The sequence below is a fragment of the Zalophus californianus genome, chromosome 9 (genome assembly GCF_009762305.2).
Source record: "Zalophus californianus isolate mZalCal1 chromosome 9, mZalCal1.pri.v2, whole genome shotgun sequence".
In the NCBI taxonomy this organism is placed as follows: Eukaryota; Metazoa; Chordata; class Mammalia; order Carnivora; family Otariidae; genus Zalophus; species Zalophus californianus.
The window spans coordinates 6,039,754-6,062,332 of record NC_045603.1 but is presented as its reverse complement, the minus strand read 5'-3'; the positions used below and the strand labels follow the sequence as shown (position 1 = coordinate 6,062,332).

The window sequence follows — 22,579 nt, the reverse complement described above, 5'->3', positions numbered from 1 at the left end:
GCGAGGTTGGGGCTGCTTTCTCTACTGGAAGATGGATTCGGACTCCTCCACACCATTTCTCTGCATCAGAAAGCAGGCCTGGAATGATGTCCTTGTCTCTGGCCAGACGTGGGCAGGGCTCACACCGGTCTCCCTCAGCTCTTTATACGCATGAGCCAACCGGGTGCCAGTACAGGTAGCCCAGCTGCCCAGTGAGCAGGGGCCGCTCCCACCCCTCCCCACGCAGCTGCTGGGAGCTGGGTCTGAAGCTCTTAAGGACTGTGAGTGTGTTCAGCCCTGGTCCTACTTCGTTTGCTGGCTCCCACTCCTAGGGAGCTGGATGACCACATTAAGAGGTTGCCTAACACCCGAGCCCTGCAGGCTGACCTTCAGGCTGGTCCTGGATGGCACCTTTGGCCAGAGACCTCATTCAACCCAGATCTCACAGGGCATCACCATTTACGGTGGGCCCTGCAGGGGCGGACTGTAAAGTTCTGATCTTTGATCCTGGAAATAAGGTTGGCACAGGCTGGGCTGGGACTCCCCGCCCCCCGCCCCCAGCTCCTTTCCTTTTTTCTACCACCCTGTTTTACCAAGGGCTGCCCTGCTCCACCAAGAAGGCCGAGCTTGTAGGCTTCTGTGCCACAGCCCTCCATACCTGCTGGAGAGTTCAGGCTCAGGGCCTATGGGGTTCTGGGGTTGGGGGTTATGGTAAGCACCGCAGGGCTATTAAGCAGGGTCCTGCTCTGGGGCTGTCGGTACTGGTATGCCAGGTTGGGCTAACGCCATGTCTGGAGTTCACAGCCCCCGTCCCTCATGCCTCCCCAGGCTTCTTCGGGGACCTTGCCCTTTCTCTCCACCCACAGGGGCTGAGAGACCTCCCTGGGCAACATCCAGCAGACTGGACACACCGCCTCCCCCACCCCCCATAAAGCAATGGCAGGAGACGCGTGGGGATGTCTGACCCATTTGCCTCCATCTACCTACGTGTGCAGTCCTTCTGGTTTTGGGCAAGGTCAAAGCCGGGCCTGCAGTCACAGGCCACCCCACCTTTGGGCGTCTCCCGGCAGATGTGGGCACAGCCGTGGTCTTTGTTCATGCAGTTCATACCCTCTGGGAAGAGACAGACGAGAGAGGGGTAGGGGGCCAGGGGGAGGGAAGAGAGAGAACATTTCAGGCCGAAGAGAGGCGGCCCATAAAATGTCACCGTCAAACGCACTGTTCTTGGGCTGCTGTTAGCACGTGCACCACCCCCACACGCCGGGGTGCACATCTAGCCGTCCGTGGGGGGAGCTCTCGGGGAGAAACCAAAGACGCGGTGCCCAGGTCTAGAACCAGGCCTCGCTCTGAGAACCGTGAAGGACTCCAGGGGACCCACGGAAGAAGCGTCCCTGCCCTAGGTCAGCTCACAGAACCCAGTACAGCTCAGGGCCTTAGACCGTTTCCTCACTAGGGCAGGTGGGGGCGGCATGGGCACCTTTCCGGCTGCACAGGGATGGCACGTGCCCCACTGAGGCAGGCGGAGACTTTGGTTTCAGGCTGGGCCCAGAGGGGAGCGCTGACGGGTCAGGGGTCGGCGGGGGGGGGGGGGGGGGGGCGCAGCAGCCCTAAGCAAATGTGCCCTGGCGGGCTTGCACTTGTTTCCTGGGAGGCCCTGTCTGTCCCGCACAGCCACCTCTCACTGCATCCCTGCACAGAGGCTCGTCCTCAGCAGCCCCACAGCCATGCCCTGAACTACACGCCACCCCCCCACCCCCGGCAGCCCGAGGGGGTCTCTTTCTGTCCCTGGTCACTGCAGTGCTCCCAGGATCCGTGGAACCTCACTCCCAAATGCAGAGCCCTGCGCGACCTGCTGCTGGCCTCCAGCTCCACCCGCACACCCCTGTGCCCCATGCAGACTGTTCCAGGTCCAGGCGCACACGTATCCCCATTTCCAACATCTTAGTTCGGGATTCCTGCTGGTTGGCAGGTTTCCTTTTAAAGGAAAATGTCTGCCAACCTCCGGTACCTTGTTCTGTGAAGACTCATCTAGCTGCCCTCCTTGCTGTTTGGGAGGCCTCAGAAAGGGGAGACTGCCCCAGGATGCCAGGGCTGGGCTGCCCCACCGCCTGCTAGTGTCCCCACCCTCTAGCTGCACTGGGCTGTTTTATCTGGAGCCCTGCCCATCTTGCCCTTGCTTAGCGGGCCCTTCCAGCTTGTTCTTTGGGCCAGGTTCAGAAGCCCTGTCCCTCACAAGGCCGGCTGTTCCCTGTCTCCTCTCCTCCCAGGCTCCCTGAGACTCTACTGTAGCGCCAAACCCTAGGCAGCAGCAATGTTCTGGGCACGTTCTGGGCCCCTCGATCCTATAAAGGCAAGCACTCCCTTCAGAGGTGAGGACATCGGGGTTAAGACACCTGCCCAAAGGCCCATGGGGCACTGAGAGGCACTGGACCAGTACCTCAGACTGTAAACCTCTGTCCCACTCCTGCCGCAGAGGCCTTGTGGAATGCAGAGCGGTGCTGCCCTGGCTTTCCAGGGCAGGCACTGGGGACCATGCACGTCGAGTCTCTAGAGGCCCGGCCTCCAGTCAGTGCACGCTGAGGATTACACCGAAATGTGCTCTGAGGGCTCTGGCACAACGGGGACAATGAGCGTCCCCTGGGCGGGCCGTGTGCCTCTCTCCTCAGTCACTCTTAGTTCCTGGGACACCCCGCCCCCCACCCCAAGAGGCTTGATCTTCCCTCCCTGATCGCCCGGAGTGGCTCAGACCCCCTTCAGATGACCCCAGTTGATATTTGTCTTCCTGGTGATTTGTGAGGAGTTTCCAGAATTTATGAGGTCATCAGGGGTCAAGTGAGAGGTTGTAGGTCACAAGTCCATCAAGAGGCTAAAGGCAGATGAAAGGAGGAGCTGCTGTCGGCCCACACGGCGCCCCGAGACCTTACTTCCATATCCGGCCAGAGAGGAGCCAGGCCCGGACAGAGCGGAGGAAGCCGCAGGCGGGGACACACGGCGGCCTCCCTTCCCCAAGGTGGCTCACCTGTGGGCCAGGACCAGCTCCATCTTGACCCCGTCCGCTGTAAGCACGGGTGTGGGGCAACTGAGATCTGACATACACTTGAGAACATACACACCCCAGCGGCTACAACAAAGATTTTTTTAAAAAGTCTAAATTGAAACGAAACAACGAAACGGCACTGAGGGAAACCTGCATTGTGCTGGGTGCGCTGACCTCTGCTCTCACCTGGATTTTCTCACTTCTTCAGATCACACTGCTGGACTGATTGCAGAGTGGGACCAACTACCCGACAGCTGACCAAACAAAGCACTCCCGGGCCAGGGTTCCTCCCAGGAAGCTTCCGGTTCGTGTGGAGAGTCGCCCCTTCCGCTCACTGAATTCCACAACAGCACCCATGCACACCTTGTAGGGCGGCATGGGAGACCCAGCAGGCTGCTGGGCCGCCGAACGACTGCTGGGGGTGGGGACGGGGCTCGGGGTTGTGGCATTTCCGTGGTGTGAATGCTCCATCCAGGCTGACCCCAAGCTCCCCGGGGAGATGCCTGAAGGTGCAGCAGGGAGGAGGGGCACCATGGGCCCTTGCGAGCCGGCGAGAGCCCGCCTCACACAGAAAGTATGGCTCTCTTAGGTCACCGTAAAGTCAGGAGTCTGGCCTCCTGACTAGTTGTGTGTCTCAGAGAAAATCACTTCTCGGGTAAAGTGGGAATGATCATCTCTGCCTCACAGACAAGACAGGGTAGTGTTCTGACACTAGATTTTTCTATGGGGGTGCTGACTTCAGAAGGCTCGTGCCTTCTCCTGCAGATCTAGAGAAGGCATAGCTCCTCGTGCGGACCTTGGCTAGGACAGGCAGCCCCTCCTCAGAGGAGGCTTTCGGTTGAGGGGATCTCCTGGGCCACTGAGACATACGCAGCCTCTCATCAGGTGTTCTGAGAGACTTGCTGCCCTGAGGGGTCGGCCGGCAGGTGGTGGCCACCAAGCAGCCTCCCGGACCATCATCAGTGGCTGTGTTAATGGTGGGCTGAGTCTGGCATCACCCTTCACTCCCTGCTTAAGTGGTCTTTCTGGCTCCCTGGGGCCCACAAATGTACAAAGAGTTGTTCGGGCCTCTTCCCAGCTTTGTCTTCTGCCATCAAGTACTCGCACTCCACGGGCCTGCTATTCCACACGGCCTATTGAACACCCCCTGGGTGTGTTCCCCATCCACGCCCTTGCCTCTCTGGTCTTCCACAGACAAAATCCTGGGCCTGTCTCAAACTCCACCAGTTCCACGGGGCTTCCTGACTGCTCCCCATGTTGCCCCCACGCCACCACCCTGCGTTAATCTCCCAGGGCTGTCCTGTGGCTGGCCCAGGTGATCGATGCCACTCAAACAGATCTGTGCTTTCTTCCTAAGCTGGGAAGAGCCCAAGGGCCCTTGTTTAAGCTCAGGCTTATACGTGATGAAGAAAGGGAGATTGAATTTCCATTCCCAGCCAAATAAACACAACTTACGAGAAGCCCTGCTAATCATCACTAACCATAAATTTGTCACTGGGGAGCTGATGTGGCCCTGAACTTTGGATGCTAAACAGAGCCTAATGCTTTAAAGAAGTCACTCATCTTTCTCCCACACCATGGACTTGCCAGCAGGCAATCTTCCTTTCTGAGAATCTAGACTTTAATAACGAGCCAAGATGTTGTTGTTTTGCTGGCAAAGCATAATTGGGTTGCCGGGGGGGGGGGGGGGCGGTAATCCAGTGTTCCAGTCCAAGTTGATCTGGAAGCAAGCAATGGAACCCCGGAGCTGGGAGGGTGGGCCCCAGGCCTCGAGTGTGTCCACTTCAGTGGTCTTAGCAACTGTGGGAGAGGTGGGCGAGGTCCCCCATCTTCCACCTAAAGACGTGAGTGAGCTCATGTGACTCACTGAAGTTCCCACCCAGGCTCCAGAGCACAGGGCCCTCTTTCTCCAGCCCAGGGCAGGGCCAGCACTGGGTCATCAGCGGAAAGGGCTTTGGGACCTCTTTACATTTCTGACAATTACCGAGAAGCGTGAAGATTTTCTGTTTAGGTGTTGACATGCTGCAGTTACTGTTTACTATAGTAGGAATTAGATGGGGAAGTTTATATTTAATAATTTGTAACAATGGAAATTAAAAATGTTACATGTTAACATTAGTATTTTTTTAAATTAAAAACTATATTTTTCAAAACAAGGGGAGAGTTGGCTGAGAGGAGAGTCCTTGCAGAGGAGAATGGGGTGGGGGTGGGTGCTGATTCTTGACCCTGCTGTTTGAATCCCTGGGGGTGCCGCCGGGCCTGAAGCCATGTCCCCCCCGCCCCCCACCCCCATTCTCCAGGCACTTGTCACTTCTTGCCTCCACTGGGTTAAGGGATGCCTGCCGCAGACTGGATGCTACAGGAAGTGGTCAACCCGTGGTGGCGCTCTGGAAGGCGCTGGCTCTGAAAGGCCGAATGCCGCTCTGTCCCTCCTCCAGGAAGCCTTCCTCGGTCCCCAGGCCGGTCAGCGGCCTTCTGGACGCCCGTGCTGCCCTCACTTGCAGTACTGATATGGTGGCCATGTTTCTCCTCCCTGGTCTTCCTGTGACTCTCTGACCAGCCCCTGAGGGCAGGCTGAGCTCTGAGCCTCTCAGTCACCTCACTGTCCAGATAGGTCCTGCCTGGGACGGGATGGAATAACCTTTCCCCTCTTCCACGAGGGTCTGGGACACAGGTCTGGGCGTCACAACCCAGTAGCCACCACACAGGCAGCCTCATGTGAGACTGGAGTCCTCTCAGCCTGAGTGCTTCTGGAGGCACCTCCTCCCTGAGCTCGTGGCCATCGGGCCTCACCATCCCATCGGCAACCATTCCAAAGATGGCTGAACTGCCCGGCCTGCGGGGCTGGAACGATGTGGTTTGCTCTGCCCTGGTAATTCAGCTCCTCACCGGCTACAGACACGGGAGCCGCACTACCTTCCCCTTGGCTCCGGGGCACGCTCCGGGTCACGAGATGTGTGGCATGGCTGGCAGAGCGGCAGGTGGTCAGGGCTGGATGGATCCTTGCAGACTGTCTTGTCCATCCGTCTTACAGGTGAGGAAAATGCGGCCCCAGGATGGCACGCGTCTGTCTCAGATCCCATGGCAGGACTATAACCCAGGCTGCTGGCCTCCTGGCCACACTCTTCCACCTTGGGGTCACTGCGCTACACTTGTGGGACCCAGAAGGCTGACTGGCAGCGAGCACTTCCTGGGGTGAACAGAACTGGGGACCTGGCACAGAGTTAGGGGCGTAAGTGGTGCCTGTTACTACTTCTTCAGAATTAAGAACCTATTAACATTCAAGGCCAGTTCAGATGCTTCTTCCTCCATGGGGCAGCCCCTCAACAAAGCACATAACCCCAGTTCCTCCGGCCCTGCAGCAGCTGCCACTGAGCATGAGGGTGGAGCCGCGGCTCACCTCCAGAGCCGTCGGCTGACTCTGCCCGTGTCACCCCTTTAGCCTTTGGGAGCAGTGCGAGGGCCCCCCGAGCAGCCTGGCCCTCCCACCCCTCACCTGCTTGGCCCCTGCATCCGCTGTCTCTCGGCAGCCTTGGCGGCCCTCCCACCGGCTCAGGCACCACCCACGGTGGCCTGTGGCAGGCCTGGCGCACGCCCACCGTGACTGCTCAGGTCACGGGCTCTCAGCTAAGCAAGGGCAGGGATCCATGGGCCAGCCTACAAGACCCATGCCGCCAGGCAGTGCTGAACGGGGCCTCCTCCACAAACGCGCTTTCTCGGGACTCCCCTCGCCAGCTACCTGAGGCCTTTATTCTTCCAGTGTAGCTCCAGATCCGACCCCACAGACCAAGTCTCCTGGCTCGCTGTCTCTTCCTTCCAAATGGCCAAGTGCAGATAGGGGAGGAGGAGGGGCCGCTCTGTATGTCCCCCTGTGCTTGTCTACCTGCCCCGTCACCTCTCCCCCTAGCCAGAGAGCTCCTACAGGCACGGAAGGGGTCCTGTTCGTGCTATGTCCTGGTGCCTAGGGCCCTGGCGGCACGCGGCAGCTGCTCAGCCCATCTTACTGAGGGCGTGAATGCAGACCCTCCGGAGGGAAAGGCGAGCTGCCAGGCCTGTAGGGTGGCCTGCACGAGTGCTCACCGCCATCAAGGCACATGGAGGAAGAGTGCGCCACTCCCAAGCAGGGCTGGGGCTGGAACCCGCCTGCATTGTACCTGACTGAGCCTCTGGTCGGATACCTTCTTCTCCGGGTCTCTGTTTTCTTAGCTGGGAAATGGGCTGTCATAACCTCTACCTCCAGCGGTTGCCGTGAAACTCGAACGAGAGAACTGTGTAATGTGTGTGGCACAGGTCGGGCTCCTGCCTCATTCTGCCTGGTGCTACCTGCACGTCCTTGCTAAGCCACCCTCCCCTGCCCCTGCTGGGAATTTAAAGGGACCTTCATCCTTGTCTGTGTCCTCAGTGCCCAGCACGGGGGCTGACAGAAATACAAGGAGAGCAGAGGTAGGACAGAAGGAGGGAGGAAAAGGAGAGAGACGAAGGCCGTTCGGCCTCAGGGCACCTCACAGAGAACTGTGAGAGCACTCTGTGGCATTTGCAGCTGTGTGTTCCGTGAAACAGCCCCTCAGGAACCCCCCAGCGTACATTAAAGGCTCTGAGAAGCCCTGCAGTCACTTACAGGACAGCCCCTTGCCTCTCCCTTAACAGAGCCCCACCCTAGGATGACCCACGTCAGCTCCTCACCTTGCAGATGAGCTTGTGGTGGCTCAGGGACCGAGGCGGCACAGGCCTGGGCAGGGGACGGGCCGCTAGCTCCACCAGCTGGAGCCTGGTGTGGCTTCCTCTGCCCCAGCCCCAGGGATGGAGCAGATGGCACCCCCTCTGCCCTCTCCCGGAAGGGCTGTCCTGTGAGCAGTGAGCTAACACGCAGTATGACCAGCACGGTGACTGCTGAGGGTATGTGCATTTGAACAGGGGAACCCCGAGGCATGTGAGGCGCTGGACACCAAGCACTTCTGCTCCAGGGCACTGGTCCTGGCTCCACCCGAGAAGGAGCCTCGGGGCCCTCTGCTCTACCCACTCGGCTTCCGCCCCACCTCAGCTCCTCTGAGGGGGCTGGACCACTCTGGCCAGTGCTGGCTGGCACATCGTCTCCGCGGATGCCAGGCCTTAGTCTCCTTCAGAGCGTGGGCCAGGCCCAGGGCTGGGCACAGAGTGGGTTTCTGTGAGCCTGCAGAACTGAAGGGCCCTGGCCCAGACTCTGTCCTCCCGTGGCTCCTGCTTTGTACCACATCTGCTCTTGGGGGTTGAACAACAAGATGGCTGTCCCCGGGCCAGGTGCAGCCTCCCTCGGCCTAGCTCCCTGTCCTGATATGGGGCGTAACCGTGCAGTGCCAAGTTCAGCACAAAGTCCTGTTTACCTCCTTGCCTAGAGGGGAAATAAGATCAAATTTCAGAGTCGTTTCCAGAAATCCTGGTCTTCAGGGGCCTGGTGCCAGTCAGGCCAGGCTGCTCGCCAGGTCGAATCTAATTTGATCTAACCCATCCAAATCCAATTATGTTCTGCAAACTCGGATCGAGTGTCTCCTTGTGCCCAGAACGGGGCAGGGAGCAATGAGGAGACAGATGTTGTGACACTGGGTCCAATTTCAGACTCTGCCACTTACCGCGTGACCTTGGGCAATCACTTCCCTCTGAGCCTTAGTTTCCACCCGTGTAATAGGGGCTGGTCAGGGGCCCTGCCTCCCAGGTGCTCACTCAAGCTGCCCTCCCCTTCTCGGGGCCAGTGAGGCTAAGGGCCCAGGTCAGAGCTCCAGGGACTGCACCCCAGGCCAGGGGAGCCACAGGAAGGTCGTAAATGGGGCGGGGGTGCGCTTATGTGGCAGAACGATCTCTGGATGCTGCACGTGAGGCAAGCTGCAGGGGCAAGGCTGCAGGCCGGAAGCACGTGGGAGGCTGCTGCTGTCACCCTGAAAGGGACAAAGGAGCCTGGAGGGAGGGTAGGGGCTGTGGGGAAGGGAGGAAGGCTGGGTTTGGGACGCAATTAGGAGCCCCTTTCTCTGAATTTTCCAGAACACACGGTACAGGGAATGGGGCTCTGACTACCCTTTCATCTAATTTAACCCTCATCGCAAGCCTGAGAAGCGAGTATCGCCATGTCCATTTCACCGACAAGCAAACGGAGGCGGGATCCGGGGGGGGGGGAAGGGTGGCGAGGGCCACACCATGCCTGAGAAGCAGGGCCAGGGTCCCCCGGCCCAGCCTTCACCTCTCCGGAGCCCGAGGCTTCCTCGCAATGGGCCCCTCCCGAGATTCTTGTCTACTCTGGGCCCTGGGACAGGCCCCGGCCGCCCTTCCCCACCAGGGCCCATTTTCCCCAAAGGCCTTCTGTCATTTTTGGAGACCCCATGAGAGTGTGCACAGAGGTGAACGATGGCAGAATCCGCCTGCCCCAAACCAGTGTGCACCTCGCGTCTTCGGCAAAGCAAAGTTCACGGATGCATCTAAAGCAGGGCTGGGGGAGGCGGGCCCAATCTGTTTGTACTTAGGAGCTGGCCCTTTCTAATCGCCCTGGCCCAGGATAACAAAGCCGGAATGTGTGCCTCCCACGGGTCGTTGCTATGGCAACTTCATCAATAACATCATTTTCCGCATCCATGTCCCTTAAACACACGGAAAAGGAAGGCAAGCTGGGAAGGGCAGAGCAGGGAGAAAAGAACACTCACCCTGCTCCGCCCTTCCCCCCACCTCAGCAGGAAGGGATTTTCCTCCCCTTCAACCTCATCAATCGAAACTTAGCCCAGAAAGAGGCTGGAGCCTTGGGGGCGGCAGGAAGAGGCTGCTGCCTTACCCGGCCCAGACTTGGCAAGCCGTCCAAGCGAGGCAGGCAAAAACAAACACGGGCTCCCACATGCTTTGAAGGGGGATGAAGCAAACAGGGAAAGGTCCTGCCATGGGGGAGAGGCGCGGGAGCGGCAGCAGGGCCAGGCCTGCTGGAGGGATCGGGGCGACACACGCACCGTGGTGTTCTCCCCACTTATCAGAGGAGGGCACCGAGGCGCAGACAGCTTGCAGCTGAGGTGAGGTCAGGGGAGGGGCTGGATCTAGGGGGCTCGCCAGAAACTCGCTGCGGGCTGATGTCAGCCACAGCTACTGTTATTGAGCACTTACTGTATACTAAGCACTTCCCGCGAATCATCTTCCGTAAGCCTCGCGGGCACTCTTCAGAGGAGACACTGTTATCCCCACGGTGCAAGTGAGGAGAACAGGGTGAAGAAAGGCTTGGTGCCTTGCCCAAGGGACACAGAGCGGGACAGGGGCACCTGGGTTTCACGGAACCTGTGCTCCCAGGGCGCTTCCAGGAGGCGATGGAGAGTCATGCTGAGGGGAGGGGCAGGGAAGCCCGGGCTTGTCCCCTTCTGTTCCCTAACCTGCCCCACGGTGATCTGGGCCACTGGACTGACCCAGCTCCCGTCCTCCCTGCCTGCAGCCACATGCCCCCATCCTGTCTCTCCAAGACATGTCAAATGGCAGCAGTCCCAAGAAGCTGATTATTCCCCCGACCCTCCCTCCAATCTCTGTGCTCCTCAGACCCCTTGCCGGAGCCCGCAGAGGGCCTGAGCACACCCTGTTCATTCCCGGCTCCCCAGGGCCCAGCCCCAGGCCTGGCACACACACAAAGACAAGACTACAGGTCTTTATAACGTCACCCTGCAAGGCAAGTGGCTTTATCCTCATTTTACAGAGTTCAGAGAGATTAAGCAATTTGCCCACAGCCACTTAAGTAGGACGGGACAGAGGTGAAACCTGAACCTGTTCCATTTGACTCAAAGACCTGCCCTTCACCAGCTGCAGAGGGAACTTTCTAGAGCATAAATCTGTGTCTTCCCACTGCTAAAAAGTCATCAGGGTCCCCTCCCTAACCCCCCTCCCCAACCCAGTGCCCACAGGATTAGGCTGAGAGTTCTCAGTATGGCACTTAAGGTCCTCCCAACCCCACCTGGCCTGCCATGGCCCTAGGTAACAGGGACACTCTGTCAGCCTGCACATCCTGCCCTCCCTTCTCACCTTGGTGCCTTTGGGAATGTAGGGCCTTCTGCCTGGAACACACTCCCTCTTCCTTTGACTGGCAGCTCCGACTACAGTTACTTGAGATCGTGTTTGGGTGTCACCTCTTCGAGGAAGCCTTCCTTGTTTCCAGCTTCCTTCCCAGTCCCTAGACTGTTAGGGGATTGTCCTGGGCCTCCAAAGCCCTCGCAGCACCCTCTCTCAGAGCACCCACCACACTAACTGTAACTGCTGGGTCTGTTAGGCTTTCCCCACCAGACTAGTGGCTCCTGGAGGAGGCAGGGCCCGAGCCCAAGTCACCTCTTTGCCCCGATGCTCTGCACAGGGTCTAGCCCGGACTGAAGGCCTGAGAAATGTTCTGTACCCATGAGGGGCCTAGCCTTGACCCCTCTGGGCTTTGACTCTGCATCGGAACAGGGGCCAATGCTCAGGCAACAGAGTGCATCTGTCTGCAGGCCCAGCCCTGGCTGCGACCCACCGTAGGGTGTCAACTCTGATCCTGCACCACCCGCCTGCCCGGATCTGCCTTGATCCCCTAATTACACTCCAACAATATCTGCGCCTGGATGGTGCTCCGGGAGCCTCTCATTACAAGGCCTGGGCTTGAGCCAGGACACAAGCCTCCCCCTCCCACGTTCCGTCCCTGAAATTACATCGTCCTGGGCAATGCCAGGCCTGGCCGAGGTGTCAGCAGTTGGCTGCCCCAGACCAGATCCCCGGCTGACCAGGAGTCCGGCCCACCGCAGGCCACATCCCTAGGGGCAGCCCCACCTGGGGAGTGGGAGTAATAAAGACTGTGGTCCTCCACTTACCCCGAGCTCTGCAGGACCAGGCCCCATGCCAGGCTCCTTACATGCATCCCTAACTGACCGTCTCTCACGGCTCTGAGCGCCAGGTTCTGTCAGCAGGCCCACCTGACAGGTGACGATGCTAAGGCTCAGAAAGAGATCTCCTAACTTGTGTGGTGGAACAGGGACCGGGGCCTCTTTGGCCACTCGCCAGCAGGCTGAAGGGGGTCCCCAGCCCCTCACCTCACAGACCTACCTACTGCCCCCTGGGATCCCCTGGGCTGCCTCAGGGGCCCTCAGGGGACTCTGCTCCCCTCCTTCTCCTTGCCCGCATCTCACTGCCTCTGTTAGCCTGACCTTCCCTCACTGCTCCCCCACCCCCACACTCCCAGGCAGGACCCTTCTGTCCTCCTACCGCCGCCCCTCCTTCAGGCTCAGTGGCCCCCCACCAGGGCCCCGACAGGACTGGCCCTTTTGAGCTGGCCTCCTTCTCTGGTCCAGCCACGAAAGTCCAACCCTCCTGTGATTGGACTCCTAGCACCTTCATCTGCTCACCTGCCTACTTGCTGTCTCTTTCTACAAATATTTAGGTTGTGTCTCCTTTATACCAGGCCTTTCCACAGGACCGGCCTGCTTACTGGTCTGTGCCTTTCACTGGTGCTGCTCTCCCAGGGGCTGACCACAGTCGAGCCCCTCACAGGTGTTCAATGTACAGCTGCAGGGTGGTGGGTTCAAAGCGCGCTGCTGACAGCCAAGGGGCATGGCTCTGAAATGAAGCTGGCCTGCTTTGAATTACATGTAAGCAAACAGCCAGAATGGACTGGTTTTCTGGAAAGCCAGCACTAGAAGGGACCCTGGAGACCAACTAGACGAAGCCTTTCCTTTTCCGTTGAGGAGGCTGAAGCCTCCGGGATAGTGAGCTGCCCTGGCTCACGTGGCAGTCAGCATGGGAGCCACACAGAACCTTTCGACTCTCAATCCCCTGGGGCGCCCAGCGCCCCAGCTCTCAAGTTCAGCATTCTTCTTGCCGCATCAGGAGGCGGCTCACGAGGCACTGCTGGCTTGGGCTGTCAACCAGCCTGTGAGGCACCTGCACGTTCTATGAGCCTTTGCAAAGTGCCACCTGTGTGAGGGTCTGTGTGGAAGCCAAGAGCAAGGCCTGTGGGCCGCCTACCCACAGCTGACACAAGCCCACTGCCGCAGCTGCTCACTGGGTGGCAGGCCCTGTGTACGTGGACAGATGGACAGACGGCCGAATGCACTGCTGAGACGGTGGCTGGCTCCTGGCATCCCAGGTGATACCGACCTTCCTTGGGCCCCCCCACCCCGGGGCCCTGACCAGGCCTGACACCGGGACCCCTGGAAAGCCGCGTCTATGAGGTGGGAGGCAGCCCGTCTAACAGCCGCCAGGACCACGTGGCCATCCGTGCAGACGTGCGTGGGCAAACGCGTGCAGAGCTGCAGAGCCCCACGGGAGGTGGCATCCCTGTGCGGGGGGCCTGGCTCCCCGGCCCTGCTGCACACCTCCCATTCTGGCCCGCTCTAAGCTGTGTGGCCCTGGAAGTGGCGCAGCTTCCTGCTCTAAGGGCCTTGCGACTCAGGTGCTCAGCGAAGGCTGCCGGTCTCCCCCGCGCCCCCAACAGGCTGACTCTGCAGCGCCTGTCCCCTCTTCACCCTGGCCCCTGGGTCACCTCCCAGCTACCCCTCCCTCCCCTTCCGACCCCCTGAAGTTCCCCCACTGACCACTAGGCGTCACCACGAGCACGTCCAAGCCTCTCAGGCCGAGTTCGGGGACCAGGCCGACTTTTCACTGCGCTGAGGCCGGGGAGGCTGAAGGCGGCTTTCCCCTCTCAGGGCTGCCAGACTTCCACATGTGCCACATAAACACAGCAGATGCCTGGTTAAATCTGGATTTCAGATAAACAACGAATACTTCCAAGTATAAGTATGTCCCAAATGTTGCATGGGTCATACTTACACTAAAAATGTATTCACTGTTTATTTGAAATCCAAATATAAATGGTGTCCTCTATGTTATCTGGCAACCAGATCCCTCCCTCCACAGGGATCCTCAAGGTAGCCATGGCAGGGGTGGGTGGGACAGTCAGCTCATGCGGGCCCCAGACCATGGCCTGGCCAGGACCAGGGAACAAATTGTTTCTCTCTCCTGAGAGGTGACGTAGGTGCAGGAGGGGCCAACATGCCAGCCTCGAGAGTGTTCCCAGCAGCCCTTGGGCACCTAGGAGGAGAAGCCAGTAAGAATGCGGGGGATACGCTAGCAGAAGAGCCTCTGGGGACGCGAGCAGCTCCCTAGCACGTCGGCCGGTGCCTCTCCTCCACTGCCCGCCACGGGGCCCGCCACGGGGCCCGCCACGGTGCAGCGGAGCAGAGCAGGGGCTCGAGGGCCGTGGGTGCTCGGGCTCTCTGGGGCTCCAGCCCAAACCAGCAGCGCTGCTGCCCTCCCCGCACCTCTGTCCCCTCCTTTGTGCACTGTGGTGGCACCTGTCACTGCCAAGTGTCCTCTGAGAAGTAAAGGCTACACAGAAGGACCTCAATAGAGGTTGAGTAGCGCTCCCTTTCCCACGAGCTCGCAGCAAGGTCAGGGCCACAGCCCGTGGGAGCCTCTGCACACTCGCCCTTTCCTCTGACTCCAGCCCACGGCCTAGCCGTGGCCTCACTGGATACACGGACGTGCGGGTGCCTGCCACGCTGGCACTGTGATGGGTGACCCAGGAACAGGAGGACGGTGCTGGGGCAGCGGGGAGCAAAGTGGCCCGGGGAGGACTCCGCTCCAGCAGGGCCGTGGACACAGCAGCGGCAGGGCAGTCTCTGAGGGGCTGGTAAGCCCGGGCTGTCCTGCCGCAGCGGCCTCGGTCGGCCTGACCACGGCCCAGCCCCATGCCCTGGGCAAGTCCACGCCGGGTGCTATGCACGGTGCTCACGCGAGGGGCCCGGGAGGGCTCTGTGACACTGACGCCGCACTCAATTCCGACACGTATCTCCCGCATGAGATGGACCCCATCCCGCCCCGCTGCCACTCGGCACGTGTCCTCTGTGCCATCTGTGTCCTTTAGAGGAGCCTGCGCACCGGTGCCCTGAGAGAGGGCTGAGCCCCTCGACCTCGTGGCGCACACTGAGAGGAAGCTGTGCCTGCCAAGAGTCAGAGACGGCTTCACAGAGGAGGTGAAAGCGGGCTGGGTTTTGAAGGATGATGAAGAGTTCTCCAGGCAGTGAGGGGCTGAGGAATGGCATTTGAGGCGGAAGAAATAACACAGTCCAAGGCCCATCCTGGGTAAAGGGCACACATAACAGGGCTCCCTGGTTCCAGGGAGAACAGAAGGCAGGTGGGCGGGGGAACTGGGGATGTGGAAGGCTTGGAAGGCAGTGCAGGCAGACGTTCTGGAGCAGAACAGATAAGAGTTTGCGGTGGCTGCTTCACAACGTGCACAACACGGAGAGGAGCCACACTCAGGTCCTGAGTGGGGAATGACACGCGGAGGGCGGATGGAACCGTGGCTCCAGCTGCCATCAGAAGGCCAAGCGGGACAGGGAGACTCCGGAGCCAGCCACTGCACTAACTCAGCATCAGGGTGAAGCCTGGCCCCAGGTGGGGAATGGAGAGGGGGAGCCCTGTGCCACAAGGGGCTCCAGGCTGCGGGCCTCCTCTGTCCCCACCCTCCACCCGTTTGTTCTTGGCAGCACCTTTGGTCTTAGGAGTCGGTCAGACCTGGGTTCAAATCTTCACTGTGCCCCTTACTCACTGCGGACAGATGTCTTTGCTGCTCAGTGTCTATTTTCTCCCCCGCAAACTGAGGACAGTAAGAGCCACACGGCACAGGATTGTTCTCAGGATCCAACTGCCCACGGCCAAGTACAGGTCCAGTGCTTGGCACGCAGTGATGCCCGGTGACAGTGGATGGTACTATCGAGCTCAGGTCGACGCACGCCATCAGGGGACACAGGGTGTCTACAGCTGTCCTCATAAACAATTCTTTAATGAATACTCACTCATGTTTGCCCCACTTTACAGACTAAGAAACTGAGGCCGCAGGGCTCGTGGCCAAGAAGGGAGCCAGGGCCAGGGCCAGCTACCTCTCCACTTGGTGCTCACCTGTCTGCCCTGCACTGTCCCCTCTGGGAGGCCTGAGGGGCTGTAGCAGGGGAGACTTCCCCTCGCCGACTTTGCACCGTCAGTGCTGGGGTCCCGGTGCCTGGCCAGGGCTGGCTGGAGGCCAGGCCAGGAGAAGGGCGTGAAGCTGGGCTCACCAGCCAAAGGAGTTGTTTATGGGGTGGGAGGCTCGTAAAAAATAATGGGCTGGATTTATTGTCCCCACCTCAAGGGCCGTTCCGGACTGCACAGGGCCAGACCAGGCCTTCTCCAGCAGCACCATAAATCTTCCCACTAAATGCGAGAGCTGTTCATTCTCCTGCCCACCTGGTCCACAGCAGGCAGGGGGAGCGAGGAGAACCTGCACACCCCATGCCCCGGCCCCTGCTCTAGCATGGCCAGTCCACCCCCAGGAGCAGCTGAAAGGGGTAGCCCTGAGACCAGGGTGGGATTCTCCGGTGTGGCCATGCTATTTCCCCTCACTGAAAACACACACCCACAGGGGCCCCAGCACCCATAGCCGACGACAGGAACCTCTGGCACAAGGCAGGGGATGTTCCTGGGCCTGCAGGAGCCGTGCCGGGGCCCCTCAGGTCATGGTCCGGCCAGGATCCCGTGATGCGGGCACATCTCGGGAGCCCATGGGAGCCCGCCAGCCAGGCACACTGACAGGCTGCTAAGCTGCTATCTGTGGCTGGGGTAATTTGGAAGGGACTGTGTATCTGCTCATAGGCTTGTTTATGGGAATCTGGAGGTGGACGGAGCAGGGGAAGGGAAGAGAAGCTGGCATTAGCAATTTGTACCCCCTCCTCCCCCCGCCCCATCCTGCCTCCCAGGGTGGCCCCGCTCAGTATTCCCTCCAGCAGTGGGGAATGATAATGCTCACCCAAAGTACCTCCCAGGGTGGTTGCAAGCGTCAGAGTGACTGGGAGCGTAAGCTGAGCAGCAGAGAGCCGGGGATGAGCCTCGCAAGGGAGGGCACCTGCTGGCTGAGAAGGGGGTCAAGGGATGGAGTACCATCTGCCTGCAGGCCAAGGCCAAGGGCAAGTGAGAGCAGATGGGCAGGGTGGAAGACAAAGTCCAGAGGAGGGTCAAGGACCAGCCCTGGAGGAGCGTGGAAGGAGGGTCCAGGACAAATGCTGCTGGGATAGGCAGAGGGTGGCTGCCCTCAGAGGCTGCTCCTGGGGTCTTGGTGGCCCTCTGCTCTGGTCCAACCCCAGGGATCTGCCCAAACTGCCCAGTGACCCTGGCCGGGGAGCTCCCCAGTCAGTTCCTAGGTGACGTGGGCTTTGAGTAGCGGGCTCAGGTCCTGACGACAAGATGTGCTTGGCCTCCTTGGAGGCTTCTTGCTGTGGTCGACTGGAAGGCTGTGTCTTGCTGGGCCTCTATCCGCCCTCCTAGCAGTCTGGCTGGAAGGACTGAATCTGAAGGGCAGCACTCAGCAAGCAGGCAGTCTTCTCTGCTGACTGAGTGAGCTCACCAGCACTCCCCCACAGCCCCAGGCCCCCCATGCCAGAGCCCTCCACACGCTGACCCTCGGGGCCACAGCACACGCCTTCCCATCTGCCTCCCCGAGTCTGTGAGTTCTGGGAGGACATGCCCTGGCTCAAAGGTGGGGCTTCTGAGCACTGCCCACTAAGCGGGATGGAGCCCACGTGCCTGGTCACAGGTCACTGAGTGAAGTACAGATGGCAGAATGCTGTCCCCAAGCCCCCAGAACACGTGCAGGGAGATCAGAAATGCCACTTAATTATCCCAAGCCCCTAAACCCTGACGGAGCCCCAGATTTCTGAGCTTTTTCTCACACCAGGCAACTCCCAGCGACTTACTCAGGCCCCAGGCTGGGGGCAGGCCTGAGTCAGCTGACCAGGTGACGGGGGGGGGGGGGGGGCAGGCGCCTGCCCTTCACACAAGCCTCTCCTGGGCATCTGTGAATCAGGACCCCGAGGGAGAGTGCTGAGCGTGACCTGCATTTTCAGCCTCCAGGGAAGGAGACACACACTGGTCTGGTTCTGGCTCCGCTCCAGGGCTCCTTGGGTTAAAAAGCACAAGGCCCCACCTTGTCCAGAGACAGCTGCCACTGAAATATTCTGCACCTACGTGAAGCGGGCAGCAGGCCTCTCCAAAGTGCAAACCCGAGGCAGGCGGGCTCCGGAGAAAGTCCTGGCTGCCCTGCTTCTCACTTTCCCTCCACCCTCCTGTCACCTTCCTCGCATCCTCTGTCACCTTCCCTCCACCCTCCTGTCACCTTCCCTGCATCCTCTGTCACCTTCCCTCCATCCTCCTGCCACCTTCCCCTTGGCCACCCTCTTGTCTTCTTCCCTTTGGGCACCCTCCTCTCCATCCACACTGCCCCTGTGGGAGTTCCAGACCCTGATGGCCACCAGTGCCACTTGCCAGAAAATTGCTTTATCTCCATGTCCACCGCAAGGTGCTCAGTGATGGTCCCAAATGGTGGACCATGACCAACCCCCAGGACTGACAGGGTGGCCCATAACATTCACAGCAAAGTCCAAACTCCCACTGCGCACAGTGTCCTGACCCTCTCGCTTGCACCCTCTTCGGGTCTGGTTTCAGGGTCCAGGACTCACGCTCCAACAGGCGAGAATGACCGGCCAGCCGGAGCAGAGCTGAAATCTTGGCTAGCAGAGGACCCCAGGCCAGGCCACCCGGCCTGAAGGCCCAGACTGTGAAGGGCAGCCTGGGGGGAAGGGGACAAAAGTGCTGGGGGTGGGGGGGGTGGAGACCCAGAGTCTAGGCTAGGTAGGAAACAAAATCCAAAGCAACCACATATGAGGAGTATCAGGCACGGGGGAGGGGCTCAGTGGGAGCCCCCTTCCCTGCACGGTACAGACGTGACCTGACATCAGCGCAAACCTGGCACCCAACCCATCAGGCTCAGTCACATGGCACTGAGGGGGTTGTGCCTGAGGGCCCTTCCTGCTCCAGACCATCCCAGACCTTGGCGACCAGGACGGGAGGAGGGGGCCCTGTGTTTGTGACCCTGCGGCTGTGTCCTGCACCTCTGTCTCAGATTTCTGCCTGTCTCCATGGCCCACTTCAAGTTGTTTTTCAAGGTCAGCTGCTTCTGATCCATCTCTTCCAACCAAGGCCTGGACCCAGATGGTCCCAGCAGCCTCTCACCCTTTCCCTCCCACTGCAGCCCCCACTGCCCCCCGACCCCCAACAATTCCCTGTGCCGACTACCCGTCCACTCACTCTCTGCCAGTTGGCTACCTCGGGGGCCACCTGCTCTCAGGGGCTTCTTCCAGCCGCTCTACCTCCCCCGGGCTCCAGCCCCGAGACAGAACGAAGTTCCCCCTGAGCCGAACAGCCCTGTTGATGCTGCTTGGGGCCCATGCTGACCACCCAGCATGCCAGGCCACACCACGTCATGCCCAGGGTGCAGGCTTGGGCATCACAACCCCAGGCCAGGTTGGTGGGCACCGTGGGCGAGGAAGTCCCTGTTCTCTTTAGAACCCCATTTTCATTGCCTACCCGAAGAAGAGTTGAGCCATGGGATAGTCGTGGTTCCTTTAAGCACTGGGAGGGAGCCCCAGGAGGTGGTCAGGATCTGAAGCCAGCCTGCCCAGATGCCAGCCCTGGGACCACCCCTGTGTGCCACATGACTCTGGGCACAGCCGCACATGGGAGTAGCTAGCACCTCCCTTGACAGTTTCAAGTGGTTAAATGAGGTAATATCAGGGTGACCTTAGGCCTCAGATTGCCCAGGACAGTCCCAGTTTATACCTGCTGCCCTGTCACCGTTAATCGTACCTCCCTTCGCTCTGGAAGCGTGTTGGTTTAGACGCCAACTCACAGAGCCCCCAGTGAAGAGAGGGAGAGTGCTCGCAGTGTGCCTAGCAGAGTATTCAGCTCTTCGATTACTATGACAATGTGAATTCTTTTTAGTGATTTTTGTATTTATTTAAGCAATCTCTACCCCCAGCGTGGGGCATGAACTCACGACCCCGAGATTAAGAGTCACATGCCCCACATGTGCCTGAGCCAGCAGGCGCCCCTACAATGCGAACTGCTGATTGCCGAGGCGACTGCACGAATGTACATCTAGCAGAATGGCACAGAACCATGTGCACACACAGTACGGACGTCAATTCCCGGGGCTGGTACTGTTCTTTAGTGATGCTGTCGAGGGGGGAGACTGGGTGAGGCGTGCATGGGACCTCTCTCTACTATTTTTGCATTTTCTTATTAATCCGTAATTATTTCACAATAGAAAGTTAAAAAAAAAATCCCATTGTTTTGTCTCCAGCTACACTGGGGTACTTACCCTCACAAACTTATAGATAAAATGAACAGACTCCAACACTATTTCATGTTGAGTTCTTAGAAAATAATTTAACTTAATAGAGGCCATCTTTGCATAACGGAATCATCCGGAGAATAGCTGTAAACTCTGAAACAAGCGAGCAGGTTCCCACGAGGCAAACAGCTGGTGCGAAGCCCAAGCACATCACCAACGAGCCCGGAGCCCCCAGTCTCCTACCCATGTGAGTGCGTGGAACCCCCGCTGCCTTCCCAGCAAGGCCCAGCTCGAGGCAGCGGGACCGAATGGCTGACACCCGCAATGTCAGCCCAGGTGTCTGGGGACATTCAGCACGAGGACGGACACTAATGAGCATTCGCCCTCGCCCGGAGGGGAGTGGTCGCCTCGGTAACTCAAGTTCATAAAGGTTTTGTGAACTGTAGAGAGAAGAGGCCAGGGCGACTCGGGCTACTTCCCTGAACAGAAGAGGGAAGTGGGAAATTTCAGGAAATGTCCACCACCAGATGTTTTTGAAACTCTTGGTGCTTCACGAGGCACACTGGGTATAGGGAGCGCTCACGTTTGGGGAACTGTGGGTGGTGCCAATTGAGGAGGTGTCTCTGCTGTCCCTCAGAGCCTCCCCTGGGTCTCACCCAGCCTGGGCCAGCTATGCAGAGGGCTCTGAGCCTGTCAGAACACTCTGCATAGTCTGCCCGGGCTTCGGGGCCAGACTGCTAGAGCGATGGCTAGGCAACCTTGGGCAAGTTCCCCAACCTCCCTGTGCCTCAGTTTCTTAATCCGGAGAATGGGCTCACTATGTGCTAGTGCATGACAAGCGCTCATTATCGACGTCTGGCACGCAGTAAGCACACGGTAAACGGCAGCTCGAGCTGTCCTCCTCATTATTTAACATCAAGGAGGCCAAGCTTTCCTATTCCAGGCCCCACCTCCGAGTTTTGCTGGAGCCAGTGTTACCCCTGATGCCAGGTCTTGAGCTTTGTGAGAAAGTGCCAGAGGAATGCGGAGGGGTGGGCAGGCACCGTGGTTTCCTAGCTGTGCACTGAAACAGGCTCAGAAGGGCATTACGCAGAATGTTAGATGCACTCAGGTAAACCCGTGATGCCTCTGCTGGGAGGGTGCCGGCCTGGTGCTGGCTCTGCGTGGGCCTCAGCCTCCCGGGGGCACAGATGCTCAGCTGCGCTGTGGCCCGTCCCCGCGCATCAAACACGGGAAAGGCGGCGGCACAGCAGGGCTTCGCTGTGTGCTCAGCCACGTGGCAGCCTCCAGAGCCACTGGGTCCCTATCACTGGGCTCAGTGCCCGGCCCAGGCCCCACCATTCACTAGCACATGCCGACCAGGGATCTGCCTGCATGACCCGAGGATGAAGAGGGCCTGGGCCTGGGGGGCCATCGAGAGCTGAGCATCTTTCTCCTTTCTCCCCTTGTCCTTCCCAAAGGGCCCAACGTTGGCACCCAGGGCTGGAGGGAACACAGTTCCTGCCCGCAAGGGGCTCCCCAGCTGCAGGGACACAGGCATCAGGCAGAAAACTGCTTTCTGCAGCCAGCAACAAGGCGGGGTGGGAGACAGTGGCAGCCGCTGGAGCACAGAAGACGCAGAGCCTGACAATCCTCCCCGGGGTCGGCTCAGGCCAGGCTGTGTAGTGCATGGGTGCTCTCACTGAGGACTGACGGGGAGCGCCAGTCGACAGTGGGGTGAGGCACCCAGCGTGAGTGACAGACACCTGATGTCCTCTTCATGCCTTTTCTCGACTGCCTGTGCCCAGCGGGGGCTTGGCACCCTACTCAAAGCTCTACAGCAGGACAGGGGGCTGGTCTGACCTCTGCAGCCCTAGGTGGGACAGGTGCTAGATGCCGGGGAGCTTGTGCTGGATGAACGAGCAAAGCCAGTCATCTTGGCTGGCCCCAGGCATTGGCATGGGCTGCCCTGAGCATGGATAAATCCAGGTGCCAGGGTCAGCAGTTCCCTCCTGGGAAGGGAGTTTCTTGAGGATGAGGACTGACTCCCAGTCTCCCCTCCACCCTCAGCGGAAGCTCAGGCTTCAGCCAGCGCCCAGCATGCACCCAGGCTGGGTCTGCTGCTGGCTGGCTCTGGGGCCCTGGGTGAGGTCGTGTCCTCTCTGGGCCTGTCTCCTCATCTGTGATAAATAACAATAACAAGAACCCACGTTTTTTTTTAGTTCTCTTTACAACATCTCGTCAATCCTATCAGGTAGGTACTATGACTATCCCCATTTCATAGGCCCTGCAGGCACAGAGGAGTCAAGTGACTTGCTCAAGGTCACACAGATATTGAGTGTTGGAGCAGGGGTTCTGGCCTGGGCAGCCAGGCCCCAGAACGTGCGCTCTTAAGAATGGCAATCCTTGGGCGCCTG

General features: G+C 59.4%; 1 protein-coding gene across 2 annotated transcripts in view; it reads right to left on the bottom strand.

Moving 5' to 3' along the window:
• Positions 1-22,579, bottom strand: part of SCUBE1 (signal peptide, CUB domain and EGF like domain containing 1) — a 142,917-nt gene that overhangs the window by 62,502 nt on the left and 57,836 nt on the right. For both annotated transcript variants that reach the window (XM_027594583.2, XM_027594584.2), the window contains exon 5: positions 967-1,092. In XM_027594583.2, coding sequence (XP_027450384.1) covers positions 967-1,092 — 126 coding nt within the window. The remainder of the gene's footprint in view (positions 1-966; positions 1,093-22,579) is intronic.